Source organism: Hemitrygon akajei, chromosome 12, assembly GCF_048418815.1.
Source record: "Hemitrygon akajei chromosome 12, sHemAka1.3, whole genome shotgun sequence".
In the NCBI taxonomy this organism is placed as follows: domain Eukaryota; kingdom Metazoa; phylum Chordata; class Chondrichthyes; order Myliobatiformes; family Dasyatidae; genus Hemitrygon; species Hemitrygon akajei.
Genome location: NC_133135.1, coordinates 66,351,702 through 66,377,087, shown reverse-complemented (window position 1 = coordinate 66,377,087; position 25,386 = coordinate 66,351,702). Strand labels below are relative to the sequence as shown.

General features: G+C 41.2%; 1 protein-coding gene and 1 non-coding gene across 8 annotated transcripts in view; both read left to right on the top strand.

Moving 5' to 3' along the window:
- LOC140737136 (low-density lipoprotein receptor-related protein 8-like) overlaps positions 1-25,386 on the top strand; it is a 114,839-nt gene that overhangs the window by 87,350 nt on the left and 2,103 nt on the right. For 4 of the 7 annotated variants that reach the window (XM_073063335.1, XM_073063331.1, XM_073063334.1 and 1 more), the window contains 9 exons: positions 6,654-6,825; positions 9,204-9,431; positions 9,515-9,633; positions 12,099-12,238; positions 14,129-14,270; positions 14,661-14,813; positions 16,414-16,623; positions 17,327-17,395; positions 20,341-20,513. In XM_073063335.1, the coding sequence (XP_072919436.1) occupies positions 6,654-6,825; positions 9,204-9,431; positions 9,515-9,633; positions 12,099-12,238; positions 14,129-14,270; positions 14,661-14,813; positions 16,414-16,623; positions 17,327-17,395; positions 20,341-20,513 (1,406 nt within the window). The remainder of the gene's footprint in view (positions 1-6,653; positions 6,826-9,203; positions 9,432-9,514; positions 9,634-12,098; positions 12,239-14,128; positions 14,271-14,660; positions 14,814-16,413; positions 16,624-17,326; positions 17,396-20,340; positions 20,514-25,386) is intronic. The other 3 variants (XM_073063337.1, XM_073063336.1, XM_073063333.1) reach the window with 2 other exon arrangements.
- LOC140737440 (U6 spliceosomal RNA) lies at positions 17,803-17,905 on the top strand. Its single transcript, XR_012101143.1, has one exon. It is a non-coding gene; the product is annotated as a U6 spliceosomal RNA (small nuclear RNA).

Genomic DNA, 25,386 nt, shown 5'->3' with positions numbered 1-25,386 from the left:
AAACTGAGGGCATGGATTGACACGTGGAGTTATGACATTGTAGACATTAGTGAAACTTGGCTACAGGAGGGGCAGGACTGGCAGCTTAATGTTCCAGGGTTCCAACTTTTCAGATGTGATAGAGGCAGAGGGATGAAGGGTGGTGGGGGTAGCATTGCTAGTCAGGGAAAATGTTACAGCAGTGCTCAGGCAGGACAGATTAGGGGGCTTGTCTACCAAGGCCATATGGGTGGAGCTGAGAAACAGGAAAGGTATGACCACATTAATGGGGTTGTATTATAGACCACCCAATAGTCAGCGAGAATTGGAGGAGCAAATCTGCAGAGAGACAGCAGACAACTTCAGGAAACATAAAGTTGTGATAGTAGGGGATTTTAATTTTCCACGTATTGATTGGGACTCGCATACTGTTAAAGGTCTAGATGGGTTAGAGTTTGTAAAATGTGTTCAGGAAAGTTTTCTAAATCAATATGTAGAGGTACCGACTAGAGAGGATGCAATATTAGATCTCCTATTAGGAAACGAGTTAAGACAGGTGACGGAAGTGTGTGTCAGGGAACACTTTGGTTTCAGTGATCATGACACCATTAGTTTCAACTTGAAAAACTCTGATAAAGAAGAAGAGAGAGATGTATGACATGTATAGGAAACAGGGAGCAAAAAAGGTACTCAAGGAGTATAAAAAGTGCAAAAAAATACTTAAGAAAGAAATCAGGAGGGCTAAAAGAAGACATGAGGTAGCTTTGGCGGTCAAGGTGAAGGATCATCAAAAGAGCTTCTCCAGGTATATTAATAGCAAAAGGATAGTCAGGGATAAAATTGGTCCTCTTGAAGATCAGAGTGGTTGGCTATGTATGCAACCAAAAGAAATGGGTGAGGTCTTAAATGTTTTTTTTTGCATCTGTATTTACCAAGGAAACTGGCATGGAGTCAATGGAAATAAGGCAAACAAGTAGTGAGGTCATGGAACCTATACAGATTGAAGAGGAGGAGGTGCTTGCTATCTTGAGGCAAATCAGAGTAGATAAATCCCCAGGACCTGACAGGGTATTCCCTCGGACCTTGCAAGAGACTAGTGTTGAAATTGCAGGGGCCCTGGCAGATATATTTAAAATGTCGGTATCTACGGGTGAGGTGCTGGAGGATTGGAGGATAGCTCATGTTGTTCCATTGTTTAAAAAAGGCTCTAAAAGTAATCCAGGGACTTATTAGGGAGAGTCAACAAGGCTTTGTGCATGGTAGGTCATGTTTAACAAATCTATTAGAGTTTTTTGAGGAGGTTACAAGGGAAGTGGATGAAGGGAAGGCAGTGGATGTTGTCTACATGGACTTCAGTAAGGCCTTTGACAAGGTCCTGCATGGGAGGTTAGTTAGGAAGGTTCAGTCACTAGGTATACATGGTGAGGTAGTAAATTGGATTAGACATTGGCTCAATGGAAGAAGCCAGAGAGTGGTAGTGGAGGATTGCTTCTCTGAGTGGAGGCCTGTGACTAGTGGTGTGCCACAGGGATCAGTGCTGGGTCCATTGTTATTTGTCATCCATATCAATGATCTGGATGATAATGTGGTAAATTGGATCAGCAAATTTGCTGATGATACAAAGATTGGAGGTGTAGTGGACAGTAAGGAAGGTTTTCAAAGCTTGTAGAGGGATTTGGACCAGCTGGAAAAATGGGCTGAAAAATGGCAAATGGAGTTTAATACAGACAAGTGTGAGGTATTGCACTTTGGAAGAAAAAACCAAGGTAGAACATACAAGGTAAATGGTAGGGCACTGAGGAGTGCAGTAGAACAGAGGAAGCTAGGAATACAGATACCAAATTCCCTAAAAGTGGTATCACAGGTAGCTAGGGTAGTAAAGAGAACTTTTGGTACATTGGCCTTTATAAATCAAAGTATTGAGTATAAGAGTTGGAATGTTATAGTGAGGTTGTATAAGGCATTGGTGAAGCCGAATTTGGAGTATTGTGTGCAGTTTTGGTCACCAAATTACAGGAAGGATATTAATAAGGTTGAAAGAGTGCAGAGAAGGTTTACAAGGATGTTGCCGGGACTTGAGAAACTGAGTTACAGAGAAAGGTTGAATAGGTTAGGACTTTATTCCCTGGAGCATAGGAGAATGAGGAGAGACTTGAGAGAGGTATATAAAATTATGATGGTTATAGATAGAGTGAATGCAAGCAGGCTTTTTCCACTGAGGCTAGGGGAGAAAAGAACCAGAGGACATGGGTGAAGGGGGAAAAGTTTAAAGGGAACATTAAGGGGGGGGCTTCACACAGAGAGTGGTGGGAGTGTGGAATGAACTGCCAGATGAAGTGGTAAATGTGGGCTCACTTTTAACATTTAAGGGAAAAACTTGGACAGGTACGTGGATGAGAGGTGTATGGAGGGATCTGGGCCAGGTGCAGGTCAGTAGGACGTGGCAGAAAAATGGTTCAGCACAGCCAAGAAGGGCCAAAAGGCCCGTTTCTGTGCTGTAATGTTCTATGGTCCTAAAAAATTATAACAAGATCATTAGACATAGGAGCAAATTAGGCCATTCAGCCCATCACATCTTCTCTGCCATTCTAACATCCTTCTCACCCCCATTCTCCTCCCTTCTTCCTGTAACCTTTGACATTCTGCCTCATCAGGAACCTATTGACCTCCGATTTAAGTATTCTCAATGACACTATCTCCACAGCTGTTTATTGCAATGAATTCCACAGATTCACCACCCTCTGGCTAAAGATATTCCTTCTCATCTCTTTAGAATATTCCAAAAGGATATTCTTGTATTCTGAGGCTCTGCCCTCTGGCCCTGAGCTCCCCCACTATAGGAAACATTCTTTCCATGTCCACTCTATCTAGGCCTTTCAATATTCGATACATTTTAATGACATCCCACCCATTCTTCTAAACTCCAGCGGGTACAGGTCCAGACCACCAAATGCTTCTCACACAATAACTCTTTTATTCCTGGCATCATTCTTGTGACTGTCCTCTGGATCCTCTCCAATGCCAACACATCCTTTCTCAGACAAGAGCCCCAAACCTGCTCACAATCCTCCAAATGCATTCTGACCTATAAAGCCTCAGTATTACATCCTTTTTATATTTTAGTCTTCTCAAAATGAATGCTAACATTACATTTGCCCTCCTTACCACTGACTGAACCCAGACTCCCAAATCCCTTTGCACCTCTGATTTCTGAAGTTTCTCCCTGTTTAGAAAATGGTCTGTGCCTATATCCCTTCTACCAGAGTGTGTGACCATACACTTCCCTGCATTCCACCTGCCGCTTCTTTTCCCTTTCTCCTAACCTGTCTAAGTCCTTCTGCAGACTCCGCGTCCTCAAAACTCCTGCATCTCCACCTATCTTTGTGTCATCTGCAAACTTGGCCACAAAACCATCAACACCAGCAATTTTTATTGTACGTTGGCAGATTGAAAACATTAACTTAATAAGTTATTTTGTATGGCTTAGCGAAGTAAAGTGAATGCCATTTGATGAAGCAATCTTGGTTGAGGGAATTGATTACATATATGATCAAAGATGGTTTCGCTGGGCTTTTGATATGGTAGTATACAGTGGATTACAAGCTATTGAATCATTGATTGATGACTCTACAGTTTTAAGATATGGCAGGGGGAGTGGAGAATGCAATGAAGGCCAGAAAGGGGAAAACCACAGGCCACACACTGAATTTATGATTGGAGAAATGTATAATCTTCAGTAAGCAGTCTCAGTGTTCAATTTATTTTGTAGTTTCATTGCAAATAAAACAGTAGTTGCAGTAAGATCTGAACAACATTTGGGCTTGGTGTGACCTTCAACTCATGAGATCTGGAATGGGGAGCTAAAGAAGTTAGAAAGGCTGGGCTTGGAAACTTGTTACTGGGTAAGATGATTTTGATAGACCTTGGAGAATGTTTGAGTTTGTGGTGAACAGATCAGATTAAGGCAACTTTGTGGTCTCTTGTGGGTTAAAAAGGCCAGTTGGGAACAATGTGCCTACTTTGAACAGGCTAGAATTTGCCAGTTGTTATTTCATCTCTCCAGTTTTGTCTCAGCTTAAAAAGGATTTTACTTTTAAAAATTTAATTTTGTTTTCAAAGTCCTTTGTGATCCCATCCCTCCCAGGCCGAGAAAAAAATGTATGCACCTCTGGAAAGGAGAACACAGCCCCAAGATCTAAATTCTTAAAATCCTTCCTTAAACCTGATTTCTTCCCACTGATTCTAACTAAAAAGGAATTTTATTTTGTTTTGATGTCTGAGATTTGGAAAATTAACAGAATTTTGAGTTGTCCTTACTCTAATTGTAATGGTACTGTGACACTGCAATTTCCTTTGGGATCAGTGAAGTATCTGTCTATCTAATGTAAATATTTTGTATATATTTCCACTTTCCCTTGTCCTATGAACAAAACTTACCCTCAGGAGTATGTGTTTTTCTATTCACTGCCTCCTTTCGATACCTAGATCTTCTGATAGCCCACTAGCACCTGGTGTAGTGCTATGTAATTAGATTTTCCTCATAAAGAGTTGGTGACCAGTCACACAAGATCAGACCAGCACTGCACAGGTGTCACATGCACAATTTCATCCTTCAGGAAACATTTTAAGACCTTTTTTCTTTCACCAGATTATTGGTTGTTTGAGCTGTGGCTTTCTTGTGCTCTAATTAGAAATTTTGTTTCATTATGTGGCTGTGAAGCAAGTGGGACTTATTTTTATTTGTCAGTCTGGGCATCACTGGCAAGAACTGCATTTATTGCCTTTCACCAATAGGCTTCCCTGCTCTTTACTTCATCTCTTCCCCCACCTCCCACTTCCCGGTTTCACCTATCACCTACTACCTTGTATTTCTTCCTCCCCTCCCACCCCTTCTTACTCTGACTCCCATCTTCTTTTCTCCAGTTCTGATGAAGGGTCTTAGCCTGAAACGTCGACTGTACTTTTTTCCATAGATGCTGCCTGGCCTGCTGAGTTTCTTCAGCATTTTGTGTGTATTGCTTGGATTTCCAGCATCTGCAGATTTTCTCTTATTTATTGCCCATCCTTGACTGACTGTGAGAAAGTGTTGAGCCAATGCCTTGAACTACTGAATGTCTTCTGACGAAGGTGCTCCCACAGTGCACGTGGATGTAGCTGCAAGATTTAGACCTAGTGACAGTGAAGAAAGGACATTATAGTTCCAAGTCAAGATGGTGTGTGCAAAACTACAGGGGTCAGAGGTCAGGATTTTGAGAGGTGTTGTTGGAATAGCCTGATGAGTAACAGTTTACTTTGTACACACTGTAAGTTAGTGTGGGAGGAAATAAATGTTTAGGGTGCCAATCCAGTGAACTGCTTTGTCCCAGATTGTGTTCAGCATCTGGAGACTTGTTTGCACTAATTTATCAGACCCCTGACTTGTGCTATGTATAGCAGATGGTAGTAAGCCCTTGTGGTGTCAGCGTACAAGTCATTTGCTACAGGATATCCAGCCTTGGAAATTTCTCGAGCAGCCATAACTTTTATGTGGCATATCCAGCTGGGTTTCCGATCAGTGATAATCCTCGGAATATTGATGGTGTATGTGATGAGGATGATGATAATGAATAATGATTGTGAATATGGTAATGAAAGACAAACAGAATGTGAGGAGAATGAGCACATGTTTATAATAGTCAGTTAATAGAAAACCTGTTTAAGCTCTTTAGATTATGGAAGATCACTGTCATTTATTTAAAAAAGTCTTGTCCTTACCTTTGGTGTTGACTATAGTCACCAAACGCCTGCCCAGTGTGTCCATGGTGACGCTGTGCCGCTGGCAGGATTCGCTGTTGAGCTGAGTGACCACAAGTATTTGATGAAAATGGGAGTACTGCAAAACCTACCATTTGACATGATTCTGGCGAGCGAAAGGGTCTGCCGGGAGTTTACCCTGGTCAAGAATAAGTACAGAGCTGTTATTGTGTTTCTTGTAGATATTGTTTTGTGAATATTGGGATTTTTTCACTAATTTCACTCATTTTAAGTTTGATTTTTGATGCACCTAATAAAGATCTTTGCACTAAAGTGCTAAGCGACTCCAGTCATGTAGTCTTGGTAAAATTCAAGGTCATTACCCATGTTTTTAACATATGGTGGCTGTGGTGGGGTGGCCAGTCACAAAGGGATGTGTTTTAGTGGTGATGGTGTCTCATCAGTAATGCATCCTGTATCTTGATGCATTTAAAGGAATGCCACTTTTGCAAAGACATTCTGTGGAAAATTACCCCTTTATTTGCATGGGGCTCAATAAAAGGAGTGGTGTTTCTTGCAAATGGTATAAATTTAATGCTTTTGTGCTGCTCACTTTTGAAAAGGGAGGCAGAAGAGAGGAAGAGCTACTGATGTCATCCTGAAGCAAAATAGAAGCTGCTGGAAGTGGGTCAAGCAGCAGCTGTGGAGGCAAGAGGGTACGAGGCAGGTTGAGGCCATGTATCTGTGGTGGACACTATTCTACTCTAAAATCCAAATTTCCACCTCAGAGTGCACTCTTGCAACATTTCCCAGGGGTCCAACAACTTGTTAGGAAAGTACTTGCACTGCATGTTTTGTTGCCTATGGCAATATAAACAGAGCTGACAATTGTGTTTTATTTCCTCTCAGTTCCTCAAATAAACTTCTCATTCTCTTGATAGGTCAAAGCCCTTCTGTTCTCTTCACCAACAGCCATGATATCAGGATGATTAATTTGTTGAAGAAAGAATATACTCGTCTTGTCTCCACATTAAAGAATGCGGTCTCCCTAGATGTGGATGTTGAAGAAAATAAAATATATTGGATCGACCTGTACTACAAAGTGATCTATAGGTAAATGACTTTTTTTTATATAATGATCGTCAGAACCTGAATCAGGTTTAATATCACCGTGATGAAATTTGTTGTTTTGCCACATCCACATATTGCCGTACGTAATAATAAAACACTGCACATTGCATAAGGAAGTGTGTATAAATATAAAATAAATTTAGTTAGTAGTGCAAAAAGGGAGCAAATAAAAGTGAGGTACATACAGTAGTGTTCATCGGTTCATTGTCCATTCAGAAATCTGATGGTGGAGGGGAAGAAGCTGTTCCTGCGTGCCTCCTCTACTTACTTCTCGATGGTCGCAAGGAGAAGAGGGCATGTCCTGGATGATGGATGCCACCTTTTTGAGGCACCACCTTTTGAAAGTATCCTCGACGCTGGAGAGGCCAGTGCCCAGGATGAAGCTGGCTGAGTTTACAACTGTCTGCAGCTTTTTCCGATTGTGCCGCGCCCCTCCCTCCACCCCCCCCCACCCCCCCCACAGACCAGATGGTGGTACAGCCAGTTAGGATCTCTCCACCACGGTACATCTTCAGCAATTTGGGCGAGTCACCAATGGCATCCAGATCTCCACAAGCCTCTAATAAAATATAGCCACTGTTGTGCCTTCATTGTAATGCATCAGCATGTTGGGCCCAGGATAGATCTTCAGAAATGTTGACACCCAGGAACTTGAAATTGCTCACCCTTTCCACTGCTGATTCCTTGGTGAGGATTAGTACGTGTTTACTTTCCTGAAGTCCACAATCAGTTCCTTGGACTTACTGACATTGAGTTCAAGGCTGTTGCGACACCACTCAACCAACTGGTGTATCTCGTTCTGGTCCTGTATATCATACTCAGAATACAGAGAAATATTTTGCAGCGTTGTGTGCATGTATTATTAGACTAGTGGTGCAACCTGTTAAACTGCTGGATAAAGCTACCATACCTCTTGGGTACTTTCAACATTTTTTTCCACCTAGATAGGAGAGATACAAGTCATTGTATTCTACATGACTGTGCCATTAAATTGAAGTTTTTTCTGCTGTGTCAGGTAGACATTGCATACTAGTATTATTTTGAAAGGGAAATTTTGCTTTGTAACCTGGAAAGTTTGTTGTATATGTTAGCAGTTGAATTTTCTACATTCTGAATCTTTAGCTGCAAAACACGTTCTGAAAGAGGCATTGAAGGTGTTTAATGTCTATGTGTCTACCTGTGTCAACCAGGTTGTATCTGGGAAAGAAATTCCCCCTCACTGATTTGGAATTCTATTTTGTATCTTATCCGGCAAGTTAACAGTGAGATTGATTCTCATTATACACTGATCCTAAGTGATAATGGTGCCTTGAATATTTTAATTATTCTTTCCATTTGGGGACTGGAGGGCTGATGATAATGCGCGATGAGCTATGTCATGTGGGCATGGTAGGCTGCAAAGGAATAGTTCTGATTTTTTAATATTCTGTATCTTGAACGATCTACTCAACGTGCATCACTGAAATTCTTGTTCCTCTCCGTGCCTTGTGGTGCATCGGGTGGCAACCTTGCAGTTTCTTTAGCACTTTGTTTTTTTTAACGAGGCCAAGTTGCTAGCTCGAAGCTCAACCCAGCACAGATGGAAAGTGAAAAAGTAGCTAGCCAGATTCGAACCTGGGGAACATTCGCCTCGAAGTCTAGTGTGGGTGCCACTACACCACCAGCTGGCTAGACATAGAAAGACTGAGTGAAATCACAGAGAACAATATTAACACCATCTCTTAGATTGTCAGTACGTTTTAAGGTATAAAAGCAGAGGCCAATAGGTTAAGGGGAGAGGGGAAAGATTTAAAGGGGACCCTAGTGGTATGATTTTCACAGAGGGCTTAGGGTATATGGCATAAGGAGCCAGAGAAAATGATAGTGGCAGGTACAATTACAACACTTAGAAGACATTTGAACGGTACATGGATTGGAAATGTTTAGAGGGATATGGCCTAAGTGCAGGCACCTGGGACTAACTCAAGAATACCCTTTGGTTAACATGGACAAGTTGGGCCAAGGGACCTTTTTCAATGCCAACAGTTTCAATATTTCAGAGTATTTGATAAATATTGTGCAACAGTCATGAAGTTACTTCATAAGATGGTAGTCAGCAGCCATAAGTGAATTCCATCAGAGTGAATGGATAACGTGCAGGTGAAGCTGGAATTTGAATCTGTTGTCCCAAATATCTTCTGCCCATTATCATTAACTCTGAGACTGAGAACTACATTCCCAGTCTTTGAAATTATGTTAATTGTTCAACATTGGTCACATATTTAAAATCGGTTCAGAAATAGAGCATAAATACTCCAATTCCCCTTTGCATTACATTGTCAGCACTAAATGAAGCATTTGTTGCCCGATCTGTTTTGCAGTGCACCTTTGGATCAAGGTAGTGATCCTGGCCAATATATCCATCTGATTGACCAAGACCTCCAAATTCCTGAATGCCTAGCAATAGACTGGATTCACAAAAATATATATTGGACAGACTCTGGCTCCAGGTCTATCTCTGTGGCCACCACAGATGGAACCAAAAGAAAGACACTTATCAATACCGAGCTTGAGAATCCCCGAGCCATCGCAGTTGACCCAATTCGAGGGTAAGTAATGGTACTGCTGTTAATTCCGTCTTCATCTTTCTTCTGTTCTTGTTCTCTCATTCTTTTGACTCTTGTTTAATCAGGTTCATGTATTGGTCTGACTGGGGCAGCTCTGCAAAGATCGAGAAAGCTGGACTAAATGGGGTTGATCGTCAGTCACTAGTCAAGGAGAATATTGAATGGCCAAATGGAATCACGTTAGGTAGGTGATACCACAGCAATATTTTATATTTTGGTGAAATTAATTATGAATGGGCAAGAAAGCAAAGATAAGTCTTAACAATTCATAATCTATATTGAATGGGTTTTCATATGACCCAAAAATAAAGATGCAAATAAGTTCAAGGGGATGTAGATGAGATGGATGATTGTACGATTTCTATCATGTTGTTGCGCGATTCAAGACCATTGTAGAAAATTCAATGGAGAGAAATTAAAAATGTTGAATTGAAAAATGTTGAAAGGAAACACAATTTACTGAAAATAAATGATAGATAGTATAAGATCATAAGACATAGGAGCAGAATTAGGCCATTTGGCCCATCGAGTCTGCTCCGCCATTCAGTCATGGTTGATTCTTTCTTTTTTCTCCTCAGCCCAATTTCCTGGCCTGCTCCCCATAATATTTGATGCCATGTCCAGTCAAGAACCAATCAATCTCTGCCTTAAATACACCCAACGACCTGGCTTCCACATCTGTATGTGGCAACAAATACACCAACCTCTGGCTGAAGAAATTTCTCCACATCTCTTTTTTGAATGGATGCCTCTCTATCCTGAGCTGTGCCCTCTTGTCCTAGACTCTCCCACCGTGGGAAACATCCTTTACACATCTACTCTGCCTAGGCCTTTCAACATTTGAAACGTTTCAATGAGATCCCCCCCGCCCCCATCCTCCTAAATTCTAGCGAGTGCAGACCCAGAGCCATCAAACGTTCCTCAAATGATAACCCTTTCATTCCTGGAACCATCCTTGTGAACCTCATCTGGACCCTCTCCAATGCCAGCACATCTTTTCTAAGGTGAGGAGCCCAAAACTGTTCACAATACTCTCGATGAGACCTTAGCAGTGCCTGATAAAGCCTTGGCATCACATCCCCGCTCTTATGAATGCTAACATTGTATTTGCCCTCCTCACCACTGACTCAACCCGCAAGTTAACCTTCAGGGTGTTCTGCACAAGGACTCCCAAATCCCTTTGCATCTCAGGTTTTTGGAGTTTCTTGCTGTTTAGGAAATGGTCCACACATTTATTTCTACTACCAAAGTGCATGACCATGCATTTTACAACATTATATTCTGTCTGCCACTTTCTTGCCCATTCTCCTAATCTGTCTAAGTCCTTCTGCATCCTACCTATTTCCTCAACACTACCTGCCTCTCCGCCAGTTGTCATATCATCTGCAAACTTGGCAATAAAGCCATCTATTTCATCATCAAAATCATTTATATACAGCATAAAAAGAAGTGGTCCCAACACTGACCCTTGCGGAACACCACTAGTCACTGGCACCCAACCAGAAATGCATCCTTTTATTCCCATTCGTTGCCTCCTACCAATCAGCCAATGCTCTAACCATGTTAGTAACTTTCCTCTAATACCACGGGCTCTTAACTTGTCTGTGGCACCTGGTCAAAGGCCTTCTGAGAGTCCAAGTATACAACATCCACTGCACCCCCTTTATCTATCCTACTTGTAATCTCCTCAAAGAATTTCAACAGGTTCGTCAGGCAGTATTTTCCCTGAAGGAAACATGCTGACTTTGTACTATCTTGTCCTGTGTCACCAAGTACTCCATCACCTCATCCTTAACAATTGACTCTAACATCTTCCCAACCACTGAGGTCAGGCTAACTGGTCTATAATTTCCTTTCTGCTGCCTCCCTCCTTTCTTAGAGTGGAGTGACAGTTGCAATTTTCCTTAAGCTTCCAAATTGCCTCCAGTTCATTACATAACACCCAATCCAGTTTAGCTGATCCTAGTATGTTATACTTCACTGCGAAATGACTGAATGGAAAATTAAGTATGTTGCTGCACTTCATTAGGATCTTGGTGAGAGAGACCTGGAAGCTTTGTGCAGCTTTGGTTTCCTTTTGAAGAAATATATAGTTATAATAAATACAGTGATTCAGAGATTCTCCATACTTTATCCTGGGATGGTTGGTCTGCATGTGAGGAGAGATTGAGTAGACTAGGCCTCTGATCCTAGACTTCAAAAATTGAGATGTGACCGCATAGAACAGTACAAAATTCTGAGAGTGTTTATCGGAATAAATACAGAGAGGGTGTTTACACTAGCTAAGGAGTTTTGAACTGTTACATCTCAAAATAAAGGGCAGGCCATTTAAGACTGAAACATGGAGTAACTATTGTCCACCTAAAAGGTTAGTTAATACTTAGAACTGTCCATGCAGACTTGTGTGGAGCTCAGCCATTGAATTCAAAATAGAAAACAATAGATTCCTAGACTTGTAATCTGAAGAAACGAGACATACTGAATTGTGTACATTGTGGGCATTCAATCTGAGATCATCTATTCTATATCAAAAGCTGGATAATATTTTTTCCAATATTTGTTATTAAATTCCGGATTGAAAGTAGCTCTGAGTGCTGTTGAAAGGAGCTGAGAAATCTGTAGTAACTGGAGGGTGGTATCTACTTGTAGATTTACTGAATCAACGATTGTATTGGGTTGACTCCAAACTGCACCAACTGTCCAGCGTTGACCTGAATGGTGGCAACAGAAAAATATTGCTGTTCTCAGAAGAATACTTGACTCACCCATCTGCACTTGCTGTGTTTGAGGTAAAACTTGTACCTTCTGTGTCATTTTACTCTTGAAGCTAGCATCAAAGCCGAAAGAGCACTATATTTTATTTTCTTTAATCTTCATTCAACACCAAAGCACAGTATTTTTAAATTGGATTTTGCTTGTATGTTATCTGTTTCTTTAGGCCTAACTGGGTTTAAGTATAATTACAGCTCGCACAGATTTGCTGTAATTCTGATCAGCAGGACTTTAGCCCACGGAGGTAGCGGACTTTACTCAGTCTTTTCTGATTGCCTTACTTGCAGTCAACACCGGTACACCTCAGGGATGTGTGCCTAGCACACTGCTCTACTCACTCTACCCATGAGTGTGTGGCCTGGCCCAGCTCAATGCCATCTATCGATTTGCTGATGACACAACTATTACAAGAATTTCAAATGGTGATGGGCAGGTGTTCAGGAGTGAGGTAGATCAGCTGGTTGAGTGGTGTCTCAACAACAACCTTGCATTTAATATCGGTAAGAACAAGGAATTGTTTGAGGCCTTTAGGAAGGGGAAGTCAAGGGAGCACATGCCAGTCCTTATTGAGGGATCAGCAGTGGAAAGGGTGAGCCGTTCCAAATTGTTGGGTGTCCAGATCTCTGAAGATCAATCCTGGATGAACATATTGATGCAATTATTAAGAAGGAGCAACAGTGTCTATATTTCATTAGAAGTTTGAGGAAATTTGCTGTGTCAGCAAAGACTTTAGCAAATTTCTACAGATGTACAGTTCAGAGCATTCTAACTGGTTGTGTCACTCTCTGTTACGGATGGGCCACCGCCCAGGATCAGAAAAAGCTGCAGGAAGTTGCAAACTCGGCTGGCTCTATCATGGGCATGAGCCTGTCCAGCATCAAGGACATTCTCAAAAGGCAATGCCTCAAAAAGGTATTTTTAAAAATGCATTTAAAAAGTGTCCATCATTAAGGACCCCATCACCCAGGACATGCCTTCTTTTCATTGCTACCATCAAGGAGGAGGGAGCGGAGCCTGAAGAGACACACTCAATGTTTAAGGAGCAGTTTCTTCCCCTCTGCCATTAGATTTCTGAATAGACAATGAACCTGTGAACACTGCCTCAGTATTTGTTTTTTCTTTTCACATCATATGCCAGCAATGTTAATCCTGATTCCAGATTTTAGTTTCTCTGTCCATCTTTTCCTATCCGTAAAATAATGACTGGCTGAGGCAGGAGGATTTCAGTAAGGTTTCAGAATTTCATTAGTATTGTTGAGAATTTCACAATGTAGCCAAATCCTTTCCTCTGCTGTTTGGATGGGTACAGTTTGAAGCAAATGACACTTGATAGGTTGACAGGTTTTCTTCCTTGGTTCCTATTTCTTCCTACCTTTGATTCAAAGGCAGCTTTTAAGAGCCACAATGTCTTGGGTTTTTACTTTGGTAACTATATTGGCTGTTTTAATTTTGCATCCTGTGCTGTGATGTGGTTTTGTGATTCTAGAACAATATTTTTATTTGTGCCGTTTTAGCGTATCTCAAAATAATAGCAGTTCATAACCGGGATCAACACAGATAAAAGTCATAATTTAAAGTTGTGCTCGGCGCAGTATTTGAGCTGCACTTGAAATGCAAATGCAAGATGTAAATGTTTCAGTTGGCAGCACTAAGATCACAGGGATATACTGCACAGCTTGATCTTTCAACCTTTCAGGTCAATGTGGTGGAAGGCATTAATATCAAAGAGAGAGAATAAACCACAGCCACCAGTTATTAGTGAGGGAGAGCAGTTCAGTGTTGCAGATGACTGGAGCAGCATTGTATGAGATCCAAGTAAAATGTGTCAATATTGAAATGCGTTTGATGTTTCGTCCCCATGGCCGCTTATTTTGACCGCTTGTTACTACATCACCTTTCTGTTACAGGACAAGATTTACTGGACTGACAATGAGCATGATTCTATTTACTGTGCAAATAGGCTGAATGGGGAAGATATCATGTTACTTGCAAATAACCTGAACAATGTACACGACATTGTCATTCTTCATGAACTAAAACAACCCAAAGGTAACTCGTGTCAGAATGTGCTTCGTCAAAATGTTATGCAGGCACCCACCACGTTATAATGTTGTGTTCCCAGAAAACACTGTTTCTTCAATTCCTGCAACACGAAACCTCATCATCTGCACAAATCAAGAAATACGAGTTGAAACAAAAATCTCTGTGTTAATTAATTTCCCCTCTGTTTCCTCCTACAACATATATTTCATAAGAGCGAATTTTTATTCCAGTTCCCAGACTTCCTGGTATTTCCAAATTTTGTGAATTCCATAAGGGTTAATTTCAGTAACTGAAACTGCTGCATTGTGGTGGTTGCCTATACAATTTTATGGAGCATTTTTTTCCAAATTTTGTCTACTTTTTTTTAACCCCAAACACCTTTCTATGCTTAACCAGCTGTAAACTTCTGTGTACATGGCAGTACAAATAAAGGAGGGTGCCAATATCTCTGTTTGCCTGCTCCCCAAATCAGCAACCACTCTCCAAAGTACACGTGTGCCTGCCCTGATGACATGGAACTTGGGCCCGATATGAGAAAGTGTTACAGAGGTATGTGTATCTTTTCTGCTCATTTTAATTATGCTGGCTTTTTTCAGCTTCTAAGGATGGAGTGCCTTCACAGGCTAAAGCCCTTCAGAATTCTTTAGGTTTATTAAAGGGTTTGAATAAGGTACTCACTAATAAATGCAATGAGGAATTCATAAAGAGCTTCAAGAAGGAGATGTTGAGGGAACCCACACTGGCCCTCATGGAGCGGTCAGCAGTGGAAAGGGTGAGCACTTTTAAGTTCTTGGATGTCAAAATCTCTGAGGATCTATCCTGGGCCCAATATGCATGTAATTCCCTGGTTAAGATTGCATTTCTACTGCTATGCTGTTAGGCATTTTATTTTGGCAGTTTTCTGCAAACAGAGTGTGTTCTGTTAGTCAAGCTTCATAGGCTACTATTTTGCCTTCAGCTGAGATAAGGAGACACTTACTCAACTTGGGAATGTTGTGTCAGCCAATTACGTATCTGTTGGTGACGTGTTGCAACATTCTGCCAGTGGGATGGTATGGATCATTCGAGAGAGCTGAGCGGCATCAGGTTTCTGAGGGAAGTAGTCTGGTTTTGGTCTGTCAGGTGGGGAGGTGTTGGAAGAGGAGGTGTGGAGCGGAGCACAAGGAAGGATGCCACTCGAAGGAGAGACCCCTTTGTAAGGAGTGTTTTGTGCAGATGAATGGTTCCAAGTAAGAAGTGCTAATACTCTTGAATTAGCCAGTTCATTCAAAATGATCCTTGAGGGAAGTTCGAACTGTGGCTGGTGTCCTGTTCACAGACCATGGGGTCAGCACGTGAGGAATCAAAGTGAGGTACCTGACTGCTCCAGAAATGAGCTCCAATGTTTACATGTATATTTAGTCTGGTTTAACTGTACTGGGCCCTTTACATTTTCTTGCCCATTAACTGTTAGAAGTTGAAATATCTGTAAATATTCTTCAGAAGTTGTAAACTCAACCAGCTCCATCCTAGGCACTAGCTTCCTCACCATCAAGGACATCTTCAAAAGATGATGCCTGAGAAGGCAGCATTCACCTTAAAGACCCTCATCACTCTGGAAATGTCTGCGTCTCATTACTACTGAGGTAAAGGATCCTGAAGAGACTCACTCAACATTTTAGGAACAGCTTCTTTCCTGCTGCCATCGGTTTTCTGAATGGACATTGAACCCATGAACACCTCCCTACTTTTTTGCACTCTTTTTGCACTAATTTAACTTTTAAAATATATTATTATAATTTACAGTGTATTTATATATAGCACTTACTGCTGCTGTAAAACGACACATTTCAGTAGTAATAAACTTATATCTGATTAATTAAGGAATGGTTAGAACTTTGCCACAGGGAAGGTTAAGGCACCTTGCACCTTCCCATTTGAGAATAAGCTTGAAACCAGCAATCAGGAGGTTGTATGAATAAAGGGCCAGATGAAGAGTAGCAGAAAATGATTTGTGTAAATCACTGACCTCTTTGGATTGCATGGCTGCTACATTCTATATAATTCGTATTGCTTGCAAATACCTTGCCTTGTGTAGTTGCTTTCAGCTGTTAATGTTGAAGTTGCTGTTTCACAGTCTACAGTTCTGTCTGCCTTTATTTTATCATAGTTGGAGGGCTTCCCTCGGTGACCAGCAATAAATCAACTCCAAAATCTGACGCGCCTTTCTCCAGTGTCTGGGTTCCTGCTGATACAACTACAACACCTGGTGCAGTGGTTGTGAATAGCGTCACAGGAGGCCCTCAGTGGCCTTTCCCTTTTGAGGCAAACAGCAGTGATGCAGACAGCTTGCTCCGCAGTAACATTTCCTCACCTTTATGTAAGTCCTATTGGTATAAATCTCTTCCGATTTGCTGCTCATATGATACACCGAGGTGAAGCAAGCAACTTGATTTCACACTCCATTCAACTCGGCCACCTCCTTCCTGCCTGTGCAAAGAAGGGGCTGAGGATTGACATCAGCACATTCCATTTTGATGGTCTGCTTAATCATGTAGTAAATCATTTGGAGTAGGAATGTCTAGTGGGGGTGTGAGGCAGGCCTGATTTTTAGTGTCTATTCCTTCCCTAATCCACTATTGTGTTCTTTTAATGGAAAATGAATTTCTCGTTTCCCCTCCCCTCCACATGTGACTTTTGTTTCTTCAGATACTCTGCCAGTTCCACTCTCATATGTTGGAGCTGGAATTAGTCATCCCTCTCAATTTCCCAGTCATGCTCTGGACTGAGCTCTTAAGATCAAAGCTTGATGTTACCTCACCACTACTCGATTTGCTTCCACTCTCGCTCTCGACAGCTTTTCCAGCACTTTCCAAAAACATTGTAAAACTAAAGCAGCATCTGCGCTTGCATGGGCCTTGTAATTATTCCTCCTGCACTAATGTTCATGTACCAATGTTCAAATACCCATGGGCATAGACCTTACCTCTGCCCAAAACACGGACCCTTTATTCCTCTCCTGACCTGCTGAGTTCCTCCAGCATTTTGTGTGTGTTAACTTATTTTTTTCCTTTTCTCACCAGCAGACAACCAGGGAAAAGGCAAGAAGTCAACTTCAACCAATGCTATTGTGGGAATTGTCACTCCTATAGGTGGGTAATTACGATGTACTGCTTCTTGCTTTTTGAATGATCTCTTTCTTGTCTTGCTGAAGAGGAATACAGATTTTAACTTGGTGCACCTAATGCATCTGTCAGACACCACTAGGTAGAGACAAAATGAAGTCTTATATGTGCCCCATTTTAACAGATACCTTGCAACAACTGCAATCAAATTCAGGTCACAAAGATAAAAGACTTGTAGCCAGCTCCCTGTGTTATCGAGTCCCCATGATGGAGCAGGAAGTATTCTTTCCCTGAAAACCGAGAATTCCTGTGTAGTGCTAAATGCAGCCGAATCAACTGAGCTACAGCAGTCTGTGGAGGATTAAAAGATTGTTACCATTTTTGTATTCCTTTCTACGCCTCTATTGGAATGCTAGCACTTTGTGTCAACCGTTTTGCTTTGCCAGCACATATTCTAAAATTGGAACAATACAGAGAAGGTTAGCATGGCCCCTGTACAAGGATGACATGCAAATTTGTGAAGCATTCCGTATTTTTCATTTACCGTATGAATGACAGGAAGCACGGTTAGTGAAGTGGTTAGCGCAACAATTTGTAGCCTCAGCAGTAAGATCGGGATTCGATTCCCAGCACTGTAAGGAGTTTGTACATTCTCCCTGTGGCTGCCTTGGTTTCCTTCGTGTGTTCCCGTTCCAAAGGCATGTGGGTTAATGTTAATATGATGTGGGCGTGCAGTGCTGGCGCTGTGAGCGACACTTGCGGGCAGCCCGGCACAATCCTTGCCTATTTGATTTGATGCAAATGGCATATGTGACAGATAATCTTCATTCTTCGCACTAATTTGCGATCTGTCTTGCTCTCGGTGATACTTCAGCTGAATGGAAGACGGAATGGCTCATCAAGTAACTGAGTAAATGAGGAGTTGTGATTTGAACAAGATGCCCAACACTGAAAGCACAATTCTAAGCACAATTGACAGAGTGATGGTGCTAAGATGTTTCCCTTGGTAATCAATTGAGGCTAAGGTTACAGATCTTTGAAATCCTCTGTTCCAGAGATGTATGGATGCTGAGTAATTGAATACTTTAAAGATTGAGATAAATTTCTAAACAAAAGAATTGTGGGTTTCAGGGAATAGGTAAAAAAGAGGAGCGGAGACCATAGATCTGATCAGTCATAATATAGAATGGTGGAGCAAACCTTCTGCCCGCTCCTGGTGCTTATGTGGTAGATAATTAGCTGTGCCTAAACAGTAACTGTTAGAAGAGACTTGTTTGACCACCAGTGCCTTGAAAAGATTCAGAAACTTGTATAATCCCAATTAATTTGTGCTGATAATATTGGCCAAGAATGATTTTACTCTTGCCTTCTGTTCATGCTAGATTATCTGCCTCTTTTGTGATGTTGTGAGGTACGGACCAGAAAGCCAAGGTCTCAAAATCAAGGGTCTTGATTGCATAAATGTAGAGATGGATAACCCAAACATCAAGCTCATTACTAATAATTTCAGTGGGGAACTGTGGGGAGGGGAGGAAATGCAAGTGTGGATAAAGTGTGGGACTACGTGGATAATGTTGGCAAATGACATGAGTTCATTTGTGATGAAGCCAGATTGCACAACAGAGAATGGTACGTGACAGTGGGATTAGCTAAAATGGTAATGGGAGGAGAGATATGTGGAACAAAATGTAGCCGTTTGGTCAAGTGGCTAGTTCTGGTGCTATTAATTTAATGCACATTCTTTCTCTGGATTATTTTTCTGATCAAATAAAAACACGCAGATGAATAGAATCAGAAATGTATGCAGGACATAATGAATGCAAACCTTTGTCCCATAACATTACAGCAGGCACTTAAAAGAAGTACAAGTGTCAGCTAATGTAATATCAAGTGATGGATGTGCAGTGATAATATTTTTGGATATATGATGCCTTGACACTTCAAAATAACGGGATGTCATGGTAACAGTAACAACTACATTATGTGCAAGTGTTCAAAAATCAAAAATACCAGAATCCATCTCTATGTTTTCACCATATATAGCTGCCCATAATGGGGGGGGGGGGGGGGGGACAAGATCGAATGTGATGTCATATTGAACGATGGTATGATCACCAAGTGCAAATGATGCATGGGAGACATCAACATTAAACTATCAGTTTTACAACCTGAGGTCACTCCATTCCTTTTTAGTGCCAACACTCCTTCCTTAATTTTCAATTTAGCTGAAGTTCCTACTGGAATTAAAAACAGAAACCATTTTAAGTTTTAGATTAAAGACCCACTGACGTTTAATGATTTGCATGGATATAACGATTAAAGTAAGGAAGAATGTTTAGACTTGCTTGAAGGTGCCACAGTTAGTTTATATTAAATGAAACTACGTCTGAAGAATCCTTGGTTATAACTAGCTCTTTCCCACACCAGTGACCCACCTCCCCTTCTCTCCTTACCCCATCTGGACTCCTTTCCTGATTGAATGTTGGATCCCATCCATGATCAAAATGAGATCACAGAAATGAGAGGATAGTGGCCTACCAGTCTGAATAACTGTTTTGTTTAAAGTTGATTGTACTTCCAATTAGTCTAATTAGATGTATTGAGCTAATCACTTATATTAATCAGTGACACATCTAAGCTTTGAATTTTGTTCTCATCATTGGCTGATCAATTCTATATGCAGTGCTTCAAGATTTCAAAGGTACAATTACTGTCAGAGAAACGTATACGATATGCATCCTGAAATGCTTTTCCGTTGCAACCATCCACAAAAACAGAGGGTTCCCCAAAGAATGAATGACGGTTAAATGTTAGAACCCCAAAGTTCCCCCCCCCCAGCTCCCTTCCCTCCTGCACGTGAGTGGCAGCAAGCAATGATCCTTAATAAGAAACAATTGCTTAATCTATCTTCTGTGTTTTGACTGATAAACTGTGCTGATCTACTAAATAGTAGTTTGTATGGCTCTTTTCAGTGATCGTTAGCTTGGTGTGCCTGGGAGGCTTCCTGATATGGAGAAACTGGAGAAAGAAGAACACTAAAAGTATGAACTTTGACAATCCGGTCTACAGGAAAACAACAGAAGAGGAAGAAATAGAGGAGACCCAAATTGGAAGGAATGGGCAGATTGGCCACGTGTACCCTGCAGTAAGTTTTCCCCACCTCTTAAACGTCTGGCCATACTGCACCAAGCAGAGTAGACCGCCTGTTGGACTGCAAAACACTCAGGAAATTAGTTGAATTTTTTTTTCTTAGTGGAGGCCTACTAATGTAAACACAGACACTCCAAACATGTTTCAATCTGAAACCCAAGACTGTACTTTATGTGATAATCATGTATCTAATGTTTTACTTCTTAAGTTTGAATTTTATTATCCTTCCCAAAATCGTTTAATAGGTTGCCAGCTAGAACGTTCAGTAATTGTTTACGTTCCTTTCTGCAGAATGGCATCTTCTGCAAATGTTCTAAGGAAGTCCTGTGTTCATTTCAGATGAAGCAAGCTCTCTTCTTGAAACTTTCTTAATCCAGCTTTGTATTTTGTGGTTTGACAGCTGTGGTCTAAAACCCGAGTGCGACTTTGCTGGATTTAGAACCAGTGACATTGGTTCCAATCTCAGGCAAGAATGTGTTCAATGTGGTTGGCAGTGCCAAGTTCTGGAAAGAGGTAATACTGTGTCTGCCCGAAGTGAGGAAGGTCCCTTTGGTGCTGATAGATGCTGAGGGTGAATAAGGCTCTTTGAATGACGCAGAGTGAAGGTGAAAGAGCACCAATTAGTGCCCAGTATCTGGAAGAAGGCAAGCAGTAAATATAAAATCAAAATGCTGCTATTAATTCTACTGAGTTTTACAAGAAAGTAAGATGGTGAGACAAATCAGGCCATGCTGGGATACCTAGCAAGTTCTACATAAATGTTTTCTTTAACTGACTCCCATCAGAGATGGCCATTTTCTTGCCATTTTTCCTCACCGTTTTAAATAGAAAATGTACAATTGCCCAGTCTTTGATAGATGTCTTTGGAAAATTTGAGGGGTTTGCAAAGATGTAACTGGCTTTTCTCATTTCTTGTTAGGTTGATTGGTGTACTTTTTGCTAGTTCATTAATATTAGCTGTTTAGCTTTCTGTCTGCCTGGTCCTCGAAGCATTTTTATAGATCAGTCTGACTTCTGGTTGCCTGCAGCAACCAATGTAAGTAAAATAGGCTTTGTTTTGATTAAGTGTCTAGATTACAGAAACAAGTGTACCGGGAGATAACGCCATTGTAATAGCTGCATAGAAGCTTATGTAATAGCCAAAACTTGGACTAAATTTCCCCACCTGCCCCGTAGCAGCTGGGGAATTTAAATACAAGAAATTATACATATATTGAATTAAAAAAAATAACCTTGGTATCAACTATCCAGAAACTGACAGTTGTTATCAACTATAACATCCTTCAGGGAAGGGTATCTGTCATCCTTACCCAGCTGTGCAGACATGCCCCCTGCCACACCAGTGTGACCTCAGAAAAGGCCCAGCAGAGGATGCTGGAGATAGAGTTTGCAGTTTTCTCACTGAGCAAATACTTTTTAAAAAAACCTAACTGCATTTATTAGCCCACCGCTTCATTACAAGACCTGCCGTAGCATTCTTATCATTGATAGTTCGCCTAAAAGAAGGATCAGGGATCTGTAAGGGCAAGCCTTCTTGTGAATATGAAAGTAACTACTGTGTTAAACCTCAGGCCACCACGTGCTGCTCACAGTGTATCAACAGAATAAGCCTCATCTGTATTTCTGTGTAGATAAGAGATATTCACTACCATTACACCACAGGGTCTTTACACCATAATCTTCAAGAAGATTAAATCTTTGATTTGAACATACCAGGCACAATTTTGAAAATTTCCATATGATGAAAAATATGCAGTTTATAAAACTTACAAAAGGTATGTAAAGAAAATCGTGGAGACCAGATTAGTGGTGTAGGTGGATACTCAAGATTCAGTGTTGAGAAGAAAGAGGCGATGTATTTTGGTGGCACACAAGAGGAAAGACCATATAAGCTAATTATTGTTGTTATAAAGAAATATGAAGAGAGAATTATTAAGGCCAAGTTAGTAAAGCATATAGAGTGCTGGGTTTTATAAATAGATGCCTAGAGAAAGGCACAGTTGTTTGTTAGACCCCTAGTAATCTAATGCTCGGAAGTATATGAAAATTTAGTAAAGGGTACAATTGACTGCTTCAACTATGAGGAATTGCAATTAGATAGGGATGTTCTCCTTATGGTACAAAGATAGAAAATTTGGAAAGTTCAAAAATGATGATGGGTTTATATGTAGTAAATAAAGCACAGTTTTGTGATTGAAGGGCCAAAAACTAGAGAGCATAAGTCTAGGTTAATTGACAAAAGAGCCAGAGAGGTTATGAGAAGTCTTAATTCACAATAAACATATGCAGTGTTTTCAGACAAAATGCAAAGAGTGAAATGAACTGAATTGCCCTTTGATAAAACTAGAGTGGACTTGGCTGCACAACCTCATTGATGACCTATTACTACAGCAACTACGACTTTTTTCAACTTTTCTTTCCTGTTTCTCCCTGTGGCGTCAGAACCACATCGTGGACTGCATGTTGCCTTCTGCAGTCATCAGACAAGATCTTCAGTCCTAAATGTTATGTTTTGTAAATCCAAAACATAAAACTAATCAAAAGAAAGACAGGGAGAATGTGTACACTATATTTTCACTTCTAGTGAAGCACGCACGTATGACGTGGTGGCATAGTGATGTATGCCATTTACATATTTTTACATATAACCTGTAATGAACTCTATAAACAACAAAGAATGCTTAATCAAGCAATATATTTACAATAGTATTCAAATACTAAATGCACTACACTCCTCCCTGATTAGCTATAAAGTCTAACTCAGTATAGAATACATCTCAACTACTATATAATGCAATATATTATATAAAATGTAACTATTATATAGTATATAATAGTAAACTTTAAATTGCCCCATTCAGGCCTAAAGATTTGATCGTTGTGGAAGATTTCTTACTCTTGTAGGATACTGTCATTCCTGACAAGGGCGGGGGTCACTCTGCTTGGCAAGTGAGACTTATGGCTGTGAAACAATCTCGGGTTCCAGTGCCGACTCCATGGTGGTTTAGGGAATTGACTCTGGAACTGCAGGAAGTAGATTTGACACCTCTGGACACCTTTCTTCTGGGCGTGTCAACTTGTGAACAGTGCATGGCGATCTGCTGATCTATTACAGGCCACCAGACAAAGCTTCAAGCCAATGCTTTTCTTTTGATTATGCTGCCTAGATGACCAACATGCAACTCCTCCAACACATTAGCTCTCAGCTTGGATAGTACAACAACTCTCAATCCCCACATAACGCAACCTCGTGCTGGCAAGATTGGGGCAGCTGGAATTTCTGGTGCACTTTCCAGCCATTTTGAGTTGCCAGGTAGATCTGAGACAGTGTGAGGTTTTTTGTGGTTTTCATTTTGATCAACTCTGCTGTAACAGGGAGACTTTCAATTTGCTTTAGGTAGAGTACATTCAGAGAAGTGTCCTCTTTTGTAAATTTTACAGTTTTTTTTCCTTTCCCAAGGGTTAAGAGAACACTCCGTCAGCATTCCCATGATTAGTTGTCCTCTTGAATTCAATCTTGTAATTGTGCCGTACAAGAAACAAAGCCCATCACTGCATTTGTACTGCTGCTGCAGTGGAACGCCCTTCTGTCGATTGAAATGAGCACTGGTTTATGCTCAGTAATGAGGTTAAACTCTCTCTCGTAAAAGTACTGGCTAAAATGTTTTACACCCCTAACCAGACTCGAGGCCTCTCCAGAGCACCACACACAAAATGTGGGAGGAACTCAGCAGGTCAGGTAGCATATATGGAAAGGAATAAATGCTCGATGTTTTGGCCCGAGACACTTCAATGGGACAGGAAAGATTGGGGGGAAGACAGCAGAATAAGAAGATGGGGGGAGGGGAAGTGAAAAACATGGAAGGTGGCAGTTGAAGCCAAGTGGGTGGGGGGAGGGGTGAAGTAAGAAGCTGGGAAGTGATAGATGGAAAGGATAAAGGGATGAAGGAGGCATCTGATAGAAAGGAGATAGGACCATGGGAGAAAGGGAAGAAGGAGAGACACTGAGGGAGGTGATAGGCAAGTGAGGAAAAGAGAGGAATGGAAGAAGTGGGAAGGGGAGTGGGAAAATTACTGGAAGTTAGAGAAATTGGAAACCCTTTCTATAGTTTCCACATCTTTCCTGTAGTGAAACGACCAGAACTGAGCACAGTACTCCAAGTGGGGTCTGACCAGGGTCCTATATAGCTGCAACACTACCTCTCGGCTCCTAAACTCAATCCCACGATTGGTGTAAGTCAATGTACCGTATGATTTCTTAACCACAGAGTCAACCTGCGTAGCAGCTTTTAGTGTCCTGTGGACTCAGACCCCAAGATCCCTCTGATCCTCCACATTGCCAAGAGTCTGATCGTTAATTCTACATTCTGCCATCATATTTGACCTACCAAAATGAACCACTTCACACTTATCTAGGTTGAACTCCATCTGCCACTTCTCAGCCCAGTTTTGCATCCTATCAATGTCCCGCTGTAACCTCTGACAGCCCTCCACACTATCCACAACACCTCCAACCTGTGTGTCATCAGCAAATTTACTAAACCATCCCTCCACTTTCTCATCCAGGTCACTTATAAAAATCATGAAGAGTAGGGGTCCCAGAACAGATCTCTGAGGCACCCCACTAGTGACCGACCTCCATGCAGAATATGACCCGTCTACAACCACTCTTTGCCTTCTGTGGGCAAGCCAGTTCTGGAACCACAAAGCAATGTCCCCTTGGATCCCATGCCTCCTTACTTTCTCAATAAGCCTTGCATGGGGTACCTTACCAGATGCCTTGCTGAAATCTGTATACACGACATCTACTGCTCTACCTTCATCAATGTGTTTAGTCACACCTTCAAAACTTTTCATTTCATTTTCTC